This window comes from Cibotium barometz, chromosome 18 (assembly GCF_041138505.1).
Source record: "Cibotium barometz isolate CiBa-2024 chromosome 18, ASM4113850v1, whole genome shotgun sequence".
In the NCBI taxonomy this organism is placed as follows: Eukaryota; Viridiplantae; Streptophyta; class Polypodiopsida; order Cyatheales; family Cibotiaceae; genus Cibotium; species Cibotium barometz.
The window spans coordinates 41,918,937-41,931,157 of NC_141063.1; the positions used below are offsets into that span (position 1 = coordinate 41,918,937).

Below are 12,221 nucleotides of genomic sequence, written 5' to 3' on the forward strand. Positions count from 1 at the left end.
TCCATGAGCTAGACATGACAACGATTAAGTACTCCGGAGGAGTCCAAGTACTATGGGACTTGCTCTCCCTCATCATGAGTACTCTTAGGCTCCATCCACTTTAGATTAGTCATATTAATTATGCTTAATTAATTTAGATTAGTGTTTAATTAGGAAGTTATTTTGTTATTAGAAGAGCTTGATCGAGACTTTCAACAAAGAGAACTAGAAAGAACACTTGGAAGATTTTCACAAATCAAAGGTGAGATATCAATGATAGTCACGCTCGTTATATACTGTGTGGGTGGCATGAACGCAAATACAGCTGCCAAGTGCTCACAAGAACGCATCTTCTTCTAACAGATGCAACACTTCATCTTGGTTACTTAGTTTTGCCAGCTCAATAGGAGTCTTCCCATCCAGATTCTGTACAGTTCTGCAGAAACACAATACAACAACTCAGCAGAGCTTCTCACTGGTAAACAGACTCACCTTGGAACATGCATCTCTCCTTGACAAGTCATGAATGATGACGGGAATTCTGAGCAGAAATGCATAGTTACTTACACGGCAGCTCCATTTTTCAGCAGAAGCTCAACACACGCATGCTGCCCATAACCCGCAGCATAATGGAGAGGTGTGTTACTATTTTGATCAAGAACATCAATAGATGCTCCAGATCCCAAAAGAACCTCTGCACACTTCAACTGAAATGCATGAACCAAAAGAATGAGTCTGCACGTTTTTCTTGAGCAAAGTCAGATACATGTACCGTAGAGATAAAATTTGAACCTCATATCACAATAAGCTACCAGAGAGCCATTCAAACAAAAGAAGCTACCAAAGAGCCATCAAGATTCAAAACAACTAAGACATTTGAGTCGGATGACAGAGAAATAAATTATTATACCAATGAAAAGTTCAGGTTATTTCCCAAACTTTGCAAAAACAAAAGCGTGATCTTGACTCCATAAGAGTCTATTCACAAAGCTTCAATCATCAACAACTGCTATGACATCCGCACTCAAGTCTTCAGCACCCAAAAGTAGATGAAGGTTCATGCATCAAGATATGTCACCACAATAGACAAATCTTCATAGATAAACCATCAAACTGAGTTTCTATCAGTTTTCCGGAGGTGAAGGGCAGATTCAGCAATAATGAAGGCTAGCACTAAGAGCGCACACGTGCACACACACTCATACAGTAGCTGGTTGGGCATTTGCACCACTTTGGATAGAAATAATTGATACAAACCAGCTGGTCGCAACTTGATGTAGAAGAATCTGAAGGTTCAACCATTAATATTATCTTGATGTTCTTGCTGGAAGAACCCTTGATGTTGTCAATCGACTGACTCAATAAAGTTTGCTATATATATGTCAAGGTTAGGACTAACATGAAGTGCATGAGCTACTGCATGTTTTGAAGTTGAAGATTTCACATTACGGTTTTAAGGAGCATTGGGTCGTTTAGGCCATTCAGACCATCTATGCTTGCCATTATAAATTGTGCACAATCCTGTCTTTTGTTGTTCACGAGAAGGCGAAGCTATTGGACGACGAGGAGTGCGAGATTGGTCACGTCCAAAGTCTCAAATGCACGTAGTTGAAGGAACTGTTGACGTTGAGAATGATTAAAAGATGAAGGCGAAGCTATTGCACGACGAGGAGTGCGAGATTGGTCATGTCCAAAGTCTCAAATGCACGTGGTTGAAGGAACTGTTGACGTTGAGAATGATTAAAAGATGGCCCTTTTTGTTGTCGAGGTTACGAATGTTGCCAAGGGAAGTTGGTCGAAATTGAAAGTTATCCGATGAAGATAAATCATAACCTTCACAAGCCATACATGAACCACTCCCATAATAACCTTGAGAGGCAGATGTTTGAGAATTCAGATTCAGATCCTGAATATGCTTGGCATAATAAATGAAAGTAGCAAGATTATACTTTTGCACATTGGTACGAAGTGTGGGGTTTAAACCTTCAATGAAGGCATGAAGCTCGTCCGTTAGGGACAGAATTAATCTCCAGTATTAGATTAGTGAACTGCGAGATATAACAAGCTAGAGAACCAATTTGGTCTAAGTGGTGTAAACGAGTTCAGGCTTGAAAATTTGCATTGATAGGAATGAACTGGTTATGAATGATCCGTTCAAAATTTTCCCACGTCGTAACCATTTTTTCAACATGATGTCACTGTTGCCACCAAAGTAAGGCAGTATCCTGAAGTAAGGACGCAGCAAATGTAATCTTCTTGGCATCAGTAAGGACCATCGAGTCAAAATACAGGCGAAGTTTATAAAGTCATCGTTCAAGTGTACGCTTATTGTGTTTGTTCTCCATAGGACTTAGGGGGTTTAACTTCCAATTTCTTTGTTTTACTAGCTTGCAAAAGACGATAAAGAGTCTTAAGACCATCACCTTCCACCTCACGGGGAATGTTGTCTTCATTGTCTGGTACTGATACTGTAATGTCGACTGCTAGTACAAAATTGGTATGAGAATGGCGATCCATCCGCAACTGTTGGATTTGAGAAGCCAATGTGGCCATGGACTCTTGAAGTTGTTATTGGAACTGTTGCTGCATCTATTGCAAAGCCTGTTGCCAATCTGTTGGAGCTAGATAGCAAGGCTGGTGGGTTTCTGTCAGAATATGCAGCGGAAATGATAACCAAACTTGGGTTGACAAGAGCAAGTAGAGTGCAGAAAATAGACAGCACAAGAAACACAGAGAAATAGGTGTGTAAACTCTTCTCTATACACAAGATCCTGCAAATAACTGAATGAGAAAGTGGTGGGGGGCATGGGGCCTATTTATATGCCCCATGCATGCAGTCGGCCAGCGCTGGTGGCCCTCCACGACTGCATGAAGCAGTCGGCCAGCAGTAAATAGCCTCCACGACTGTAGGAGCAAGTCGGCCAGCCACACGACTGCTGAATGGACAGTCGGCCAGCCACTAGGTGCTCCTACCAACCATCTGGCATCCATCCACACCACCGGAAAAATGGGAAAAAATAGAAAAAAAATACGGGGAGTGAGGAAAAATGATAAAACACCTATACAGGGCGGGCACACCCACAACAGAGGCCCTGGTGTATAAATATTGACAGGAGATGACTTCTAACACCTCCTCTCAGCTCCTGGCTGTGAAATCAACCCAAGGGAGCTGGAGTGCCGCCTGAGCGTAGCCTGAGGTAGAGACTTCGTGAAGAGGTCTGCCGCATTGTCCTCCGTCAAACAATAAAGTAGCAAGATGTCACCAGCTAAGATCTTCTCACGTACAAAGTGATACTGTATCTCTATGTGCTTGGTCCGGGCATGGAAGACTGGGTTCCGAGCAATAGCTATACAACTCTGGTTATCGCACTGGATGACTGTGGGCTCCTTCTGTGGAAACCCAATCTCGCCTAGCAGCCTCCGCAGCCACACAACCTCACAAGCAACACCACAAGCAGCCCGGTACTCTGCCTTTGTCGAAGAGAGGGCAATAGTTGGCTGCCTCTTGCTGCTCCAAGAAACTGCTCCTGAGTCGAGGGTAAAAAGCTGTATCCTGAAGTAGATCTCCTCGTGTCTGGATCTCCTCCCCAATCTGAGTCACTCCAACCTTGGAGCCTGACCCCATCCCCTCCTATGTAAAAGAGTCCTAGATCCTTCGTACTCTGCAGATACCGCAAGATCCGCAATCCTGCGTCCCAATGAGACTTCAATGGCATATGCATGAAAGAGCTCAACAGCCCCACGGAGAAGCTCAAGTCCAATCTGGTGTTCAGCAACCAGATCAATGAACCAACCAACTTCCGGTACTGCGAGACATCAACTAGCTCAAGGATCAGTAACAGTTAACTTTGTGTTCGGGTCCATCGGCGAAGTAATAGGCTTGCAGTTCTCCATCCCAAAGGCCTCAAGCAACTCATGAACATACCGCTGCTGAGAGACGAAAAACCCCCTCTGGGTCTGCCAGATCTCCAATCCCAAAAAGAAGTGGAGTAAGCCTAAGTCGGTCATCTCAAACTCCTTTGACAAGGCAACCTTCGTCACTCCAATGTGCTCCACATGACCGCCAATGAGAATGAGATCATCCACATAAAGGATGATAATCGTGACCATGCCGCGTTCTCGAAAGAGATACAGGTTCGGATCTGCAACCGATCTCTGAAATCCAATCCGAACAAAGAAGGAATCAATCTTCTGATTCCAAGCCCTGGGAGCCTGCTTAAGACCATACAAGGCCTTATGTAACCTGTAAACTATCCCTTCATATCCTGGAACAATAAAGCCTGGAGGCTGCTCAACATACACCTCCTCCTGCAGGTCACCATTAAGGAACGCAGATTTTACATCCATTTGATACACGGGCCACCTCTGAGAAGAAGCAAGGGCAAGAATGGTCCGAATCGTGGACATCCGTGCTGTCGGTGCAAAGGTATCCTCGTAGTCGATGCCTGGCCGCTGAGCATAACCTTTAGCATAACAATAAAGCCTGGAGGCTGCTCAACATACACCTCCTCCTGCAGGTCACCATTAAGGAACGCAGATTTTACATCCATTTGATACACGGGCCACCTCTGAGAAGAAGCAAGGGCAAGAATGGTCCGAATCGTGGACATCCGTGCTGTCGGTGCAAAGGTATCCTCGTAGTCGATGCCTGGCCGCTGAGCATAACCTTTAGCCACAAGTCTGGCTTTGTGTTTGTCCACCGACCCATCAGACGCATATTTGGTCTTAAAGACCCATATGACACCAATGACTGACCGCTTTGACGGCCTTGGAACCAATTCCCAAGTGTTGTTCTTCTCGATGGCATCAAGCTCCACCTGCATGGTCTTCCTCCAAGTATCCTGTGAAAGGGCTTCCTTTACCGGAGTGGGCTCTTTGTCCCGCATAATACGAGACATCAAAGCATAGTTCACCTGAAGAAGCTCCGCTGTATTGCTTTTATCTCGGACTCTGTGTGATCTTCGAGGGCCGTCCTTTGTGGTCCACTCGGAGGGTAACTCCGTGACACCCGACTCCCGAAGGGTGTCTAACAACCACCTAGGTACTCGAACAGATCGTGGAGCCTCCTGTGGTCACGGGGGCTCTACTCCAGCTGCGGGTTCAACCTCCTGTACTGACTGTGGTTGGTTGATCAACTGGAATAATGGTCTGGGAATCATCATCAGACTCCTCTGGATCTCCAAGAAGTGGCGGCTCCTCGACAGTGGATACTGGAACATGCTCGTCAAAAACCACATCCCGGCTGACAACAATCTCGTTCTTGTCTGGATCATACAATCTGTATCCCTTGGAAAGAGAATTATACCCCACAAAGACAAGCTTGCGGGACTTGGAGTCAAGCTTCCCCCTCTGCTTCTTCGGAATATGTACATATGCGTCACTCCCAAAGACACGGAAGTGCGAGACATCAGGTTTCCTGCCAAAGTATGCCTCAAATGGAGTCATATGGGGTATTGAAGTCGTCGGAGATCGGTTGAGGGTATGGACAGCTGTTGCCACAGCCTCTCCCCAAAGTGGACGAGGAAGATCACGATGCTCCAGCATGGTCCTCGCCATCTCCACCACAGTCCTGTTCTTGCGTTCGACAACTCCATTCTCCAAAGGCGATCCTGTATTGGCCAGTTTCCGTTTGATGCCATGATCTGCACAAAATCTGAGAAATACAGTCGAGGAGAATTCACCTCCTTTATCAGCCCTGAGAGTCTTGACCTGAAATCCAGACTCTTTCTCCACCATCACGTGCCAATCCTTGAACCGTGCAAAAGCTTGGTCCTTCTGGGAAAGAAAGTAGACCCACGTGAATCTGGTACAATCATCAACAAGCAGCATAAAGTAGAGAGATCCTCCCAAAGATGGTGTCTGCTGAGGTCCACACAGTGTGAATCAACTCCAATGGTTTCGAAGCCCGCCTGGAAGCCTGCTTCGGAAAGGATTCCTTGTGCTTCTTACCACGTATGCAAGAACTGCAACGCCCTTGCCTACTACCAACATCTGGTAAGCCAACCACCATTTGATCTCGGAAAGCTCGCCTCAATGCATCCACATTTAAGTGGCCAAAATGAAAGTGCCACAAATCTCCGACCTAAGAACCTGTCAATGAGGAGAGTGCAGAGAGCTTGTAGATACCATTCTCCACACTGCCTTCCCAAACAACCTGGCCAGTCTCACGGTCCCTTAGAGCAAGTAAATGCTCCTCAAATTCCACCCGAAAGCCAGTCTTGCATACTTCATGCACTGATAGAAGATGAAAACCCAGAGCAGGGACATAAAGAACACGGGAAGCATGCTTGCCCCCCTTGCTGTCGGAAATAATCTCCATCCGGCCCTCACTATGTATCGGAATAGTGGAGTTGTCGCCTGCCGTTTCAGATCCAGAAAGAAGTCACGGGAGGGAGTCATGTGCCTGGAAGCACCACTGTCAAGAATCCATTCCCGGGTATCCTTCGCGGTGAAGCCAACTACCTCCTCGCTCGAAGATGATGAAGCGTCGGAGTCCATCATCTCTAGCCAGAGTCTTTGCAGCTGAGGCTGAGGAATCAGCACTCTTTCTTGTCCGCTTAGGACACTTCCTCCAATAGAAGCCTTTCTCGCCACAATCATTGCAGAATCTTTCGGCCTTCAGCTTCTCTCGTTCTGAGTCAAGCTTCTTCTCAGAAGACTTCTCCGGTGATGCCTTCCCTTTGCCCTTGTTGTTATTCCGGCCTTTCGACCGTTGGCCAGTTAAGGCCTCCGAACCGCCGCTGTGAGGAGGGTTCGTGAAACGTTCCTCCTGGTCCAAGACCATTGGCACAAGCTCCTCCCAGGTAATGGTGCTAAGCCTCCCACTTGTAATTAACGAGGAGTAGAAAGCAAAATACTGAGCTGGCAAGTGGGACAGCAAAGTGATGGCCATGTCTTCAGATGATATCTCTTTCCCAGCTTGTAGGACTTCTTGCTGAAGGGCCTGCAACTTGTTTGTGTTCCCGCATCGTCGAGGACTTTGCAGGGTTCATAACCCGCATCTGCACTTCCAAGGAGATCCGTTTCATGGGAGATACCCTGTTATAAAGAGAAGCCAAGTGCTCCCATATGCCTCTCGCCAGCGTCATGTGCTTTACATGATTGATCACTTGTGGTGTGCAGTTGAGGAAAATAAATGACCGGACCCTGGCGTTGACACGATCCCACATGTGTGCCTGTGCCTCTTGGTCCTTCCTCATCGACAGTAACTCCCCTTCCTTGGCTTCTGGTCGTGGAACCCCGATGATGATGAAATCAAGGTCATATGACTCCAGCACAGACTCCATCATGACCTTCCAGATGCCATAATTGGACCCGTCCAACTGACGGTCCACTGGGAACATGGGGAGAGTCGGAATCTTCACGTGCTTCTCAGCCCTCTCTAGTAAATCTGCCATCGCGGAGAGTAAACTGAAAAGGTGGATGGGTGGGAAAAAAAAAATCTCTAAAACCTGCAAGTGGCTGTCCAGCACCTTAGCCCGCCTTCTCTTGCACCTTCTCTTTCCAAACCGTCCAAAACAGTCCACCAATCAGCAACCTAACGCTCCCCCTCTTGCTCAGAAAACTCCCAAGATCTATCACGAGCCTAGGGCTCTGATACTATGTCAGAATATGCAGCGGAAATGATAACCAAACTTGGGTTGACAAGAGCAAGTAGAGTGCAGAAAATAGACAGCACAAGAAACACAGAGAAATAGGCGTGTAAACTCTTCTCTATACACAAGATCCCGCAAATAACTGAATGAGAAAGTGGTGGGGGACATGGGGCCTATTTATATGCCCCATGCATGCAGTCGGCCAACGCTGGTGGCCCTCCACGACTGCATGAAGCAGTCGGCCAGCAGTAAATAGCCTCCACGGCTGTAGGAGCAAGTCGGCCAGCCACACGACTGTTGAATGGACAGTCGGCCAGCCACTAGGTACTCCTGCCAACCATTTGGCATCCATCCACACCACCGGAAAAATGGAGAAAACTAGGGAAAAAATACGGGGAGTGAGGAAAAATGATAAAACACCTATACAGGGCGAGCACACCCACAACAAAGGCCCTTGTGTATAAATATTGACAGGAGATGACTTCTAACAGTTTCGTCCTCCATAGTAGTAGTAGGCTGAGATGAAGACTCTGCAAGTTGAGGCTCTGGGGTTGTGGATGCTAACGCCTTTGGGCCCTAGTGAGAACCATCAACAGGTGGGTGAGGCAAAGACATACTGTGAACTTGAAAGGGTAGGTTGCAAGCTGGCGATGTTGTTATAGACCATCTTGTATAAGGATAAAGTTCTACTGGAGCTGAAAGCACTGGGATTGGTTGTTGTCGATGAAGATGGAACAAAGGGGGTTTGCATTTTTATGTAAACCATAAATCTTGATTTGCACACACCTGAAGTGCGTGGTATCCGGATGATGATGAATTTTGGTTTTTTGAACATCAAAGTGCCGCATTGTTTTGGTTTGTGTTTTTTTTAATGATGAAAATAGCAAGGTATATGGGTTGATCACACGTGAGATGTGTGTGTTTGAAGAAGCCGGTACTTCAAGATTCGGCACTAGGCAGAAGCTGAAAATATTCAAGACTTGGGGAAACTTGTGCTGTGTATGTGACAAGTTGGGGGCACACGTTTTTTTTTTGAAGCTAGTGTAGAAGCGCAAACTCTTGGTGCATGTGGCGTTTTTTTTTTTCTCTCTTGGCTGGCACGGGGGCAGTTTGTTGCGAAGGCACTTTTTTTTTTCTTCGTTGGTAGTTTGCAAGTGCAGGCGATTGATGGTCTTGGGCTTTCATAAGGTGTAAAGGCCCGTTTTTTTATAAAAAACTATGTTACAAGGCTTTAAGCCTTAATGTCATAACATTGGCTGAAAATTGTTTTTTAAAATAAAGGCCAAAGTCGTGGCTATTTAAAGTGAAGGGTGGAAAAATCACATAAAATTGGGCAATGGGGACAAAATTGGCTGGAACATTCTCTCTAGTTCTTCCATACAACACTTGCTAAGGCTAATTTTAGGGTTAAGGTTAGGGTTTTCTAATTTTTAGGGTTAGGGTTTGGCTGTGGACATTCTACAGGTTGGAGTTTGTTTGCTCTAATACCACTGTTAAGCTTTTAGCTTAATTAAACATAATTATAATATCTTAATGCTTAAATACTTCAGTAAACATGAGGCAAAGAGCGGAAAGCTATGTTGATTGCATTGAGACACAAGGCCTTGTTAAATAGGATCTAAAGAGGTACAAATGAAGAGGCACTGATGAAAAGGTGTGACTCTTAAAAATGAATAGTTATGTCCTTTGGACGTAGAGATGTAGAGATGTGTCCTTTGGTGATGACCCATGTGATAAGGTGTGACCCTTCAATGATTAAGAGTAATTAAGGATAATTAAGAGTAATTAAGAGAGATTAAGTCACAACTGTGACATTGTGTATACAAAAAAGAGAGTCAAAGCTTATCCTCCTCCACTTGAATGGTGTACAGTGCAGCAATGTCCAAGCATGGAGTCTGTGTTCCACATATCTTGTAATGCCACATTGATTTTATCCCTAATGTCATCCCAAAAAATGTGGGAGAGAGGCCATCATCCCCAGGACATTTACCATGTGGTAATGCCTAAATTGCATGTCTAAACTCATTTGCCCAAAAAGGGGCATCAAGTAATGCACACATATCATCATCCCTAGGACATTTATCATGTAATAATGCTGGAATGGCATGTCTAAGCTCATCTACCGAAAAAGGGGGCATCAACTAATGCACACATGTCATCCGAAATGAGCCTAGGAAGGGAAACCCAAACCTTCGACTGTGCCCTATCCCTTTGAGGGGAGTGAGCCTTTGCAGATAACAAACGGAAGTAAAAATTAGAGGCAATGCTCTTGACCATGTCAGGCTCTAAGTGGAGCACTCCTTGCGTGTTCTGCAGCTATCTTAACACATTCCCTACCATGGGAGAGACACTGGACGCCATGACATGCTTCCAGCAGAGAGGCCTCTCTTGGCCATCAGATCGGTATTGATTGAGGGTGGCATTACCATTAGTTGATCATGGCTAGTTTACCTCATACACGTGGTCATACGCTGATAGTTGTTTTGCATCTCTAGTTTACCTCATACACATGGTCATATGCTGATAGTTGTTTTTCATATCTTTTGTAGACGCTATTATTACTTTCTTTCTTTATTTTTTTCTCCCCTGCTCAATCGCAAACTTTCATGATTCCCATTGAGCGACCATGACACCCACCACCCAAATTCATCCAAAGCAGAGAACAGTCATTGCAATAGAGCCTGTGACCCTCGAGGAGGCCACAATCTCTCTAGAGAGCTTGACGTCCCTGCCCTAAGAGATCTAGACCTTCCTCCTGCCAGCTGTAGATTCAGGACATCCTCAGATGCCATAGAGATGTACGACCATAGGAGATCCTTTTCTTACCAAGAGTCTTATCCACCTCATCCCTAAGGGTGGTGATAAGACTAACATTGCCCAGTGGAGGCCAATCACACTTCTTGGGACTGCATACAAAATTCTTGCCAAGGAAGTGAGCATGAGATTGCAGCCAGTGTTTCAGATAGTCATTCATGACACACAAAATGGATTCCTCCAAGGAAGAAGCATCTTTGATAACATCTTTTGGGAGCCGGTAGAGTGAGCCAAGGCAAGTAATCAGCCGTTGGCAATCTTGCTACTTGATTTTGAGAAAGCCTATGCCATAGTGGATTGGGATTTCTTAGTACTCTCGCATGCATAGGATTTTCTCAAGATTGGATCAGAGGTGTCTCTTGACTTTATCACGAGGCTCACAGCACTACGCTTGTTGTGGAGGTCGAGGTGAGCACTTTGAGATCTCTCATTTCGTACGGCAAGGCTGCTCCGCTGCTGTATCTCATTGTTGCAAAAACTTTAGCATTTTCCTTCGCTCAAGTGCGCATGGAGGAGCTTTTCAACTCTGTGTTGGCTGACGATACAACAATGTTTCTGGAGGCATCCTACTCATGTCTTTGCTCATTTCACACTATCTTGGAAGAGTTTTGTCTAGCTATATGGACCTTTATAAATTGGCATAAGTATGCCGGATTTTGGATCAATGATTCCAAAAGGATTGATTGGGGCACAGATGTTGGCTTCACATGGATTGAGAGAGGACACATTGCCAGATATGGATGCCAGGTCAAGATAGACATTACATGTGCCCAGCAATTTTCCCCTGTGCTCATGAGCATAAAGAAAAAGCTCCTTCATTGGAGCTCTTGGAAGCTTGATCTAGCATCTAGAGCCCTGGAGGTAAACCACGTGTTGCTTGCCACAACTTGGTATGTCACTTCTTGTTGGTGTTATGACCATAGATGCATTAGATAGTTGTGGAGCCCTCACCCTTCCCTCCTGTGTTTAGCCCCCCCCTCTTCTCCTCTTCATTCTGCCCTCTGCCTTCCCCTCTGCCCCCTTTTCCCAGCCTCTTCCTCCCACCTCTTGTCTGCTCCCGGGGTCTTGTCCACTTTTCTTTCAGCTGTGGGCAGTTGTTCCCCTCCTTTCAGAGGACTCCATGGCAGCCACTTCATCACCCCCTTCCAAGACCGCTATCCATTGCCAATTTTCTAGAGCATATATCTTGCTCACTTCTATTGGAAGCTTTCTCCCTGTTCTGGAAGCTTGTTGGTAGCCGAGACCCACCAGGGGCTCGATTCAGGACCTCCTACAAGCTGCTCTGATCGGCGAGTAGGCACAGATCTCCAACATCCAATGCCTGGGGAAAACGGTTACATTCAGGTGGAGTTCATCTCTGCCGCCTTGGCTGAATGGATCCTGCTGCACTGCAGAGGCCCCATCGCATTGTGCACCATGGCTTCTCACCCAACTCGCATTCCCTTGCGGCTGCATCAGGCTTCCCCATGACAGCTTGCTTCCCAGTCGTCCCAAGGAGTACAGTCACCTCCTTCAATCAATTGGCAGCACCCTTGGACTGGTCCCCCCCCCCCCCCCCCCCCCCCCCCCCCCCCCCCCCCCCCCCCCACTCCCCCTCCCCGATGATAGAAGCAACTGTCACCTGGCTGGCGAATGTCCCTTCCACCATGATACTCATAGCCTTGCCACAGAAACTCCCTCAGGCCATCACGATCCCTTGCCTTGATGGCTCTCGGCTTCTGCGCCTGTTCTCCGGCCTTCCCGGGTAGTGTCTCATACGATGTGCTGCCCCCCCCCCCAAGCAGTGCCCTCACACGCGACTAGAAAGGCATCTAACCACCTCTGACCGTTGCT

General features: G+C 46.5%; 1 protein-coding gene across 1 annotated transcript in view; it reads right to left on the bottom strand.

Moving 5' to 3' along the window:
• Window positions 1-207: 207 nt before the first annotated feature.
• The window catches only part of LOC147629360 (ankyrin repeat domain-containing protein 2A-like), a 35,112-nt gene continuing 23,098 nt past the window's right edge, over window positions 208-12,221 (bottom strand). The window contains exons 7-8 of the mRNA XM_086812597.1: window positions 547-686; window positions 208-415 (exon numbers count right to left, since the gene is read on the bottom strand). Coding sequence (XP_086668723.1) covers window positions 316-415; window positions 547-686 — 240 coding nt within the window. The 3' untranslated portion in view covers window positions 208-315. The remainder of the gene's footprint in view (window positions 416-546; window positions 687-12,221) is intronic.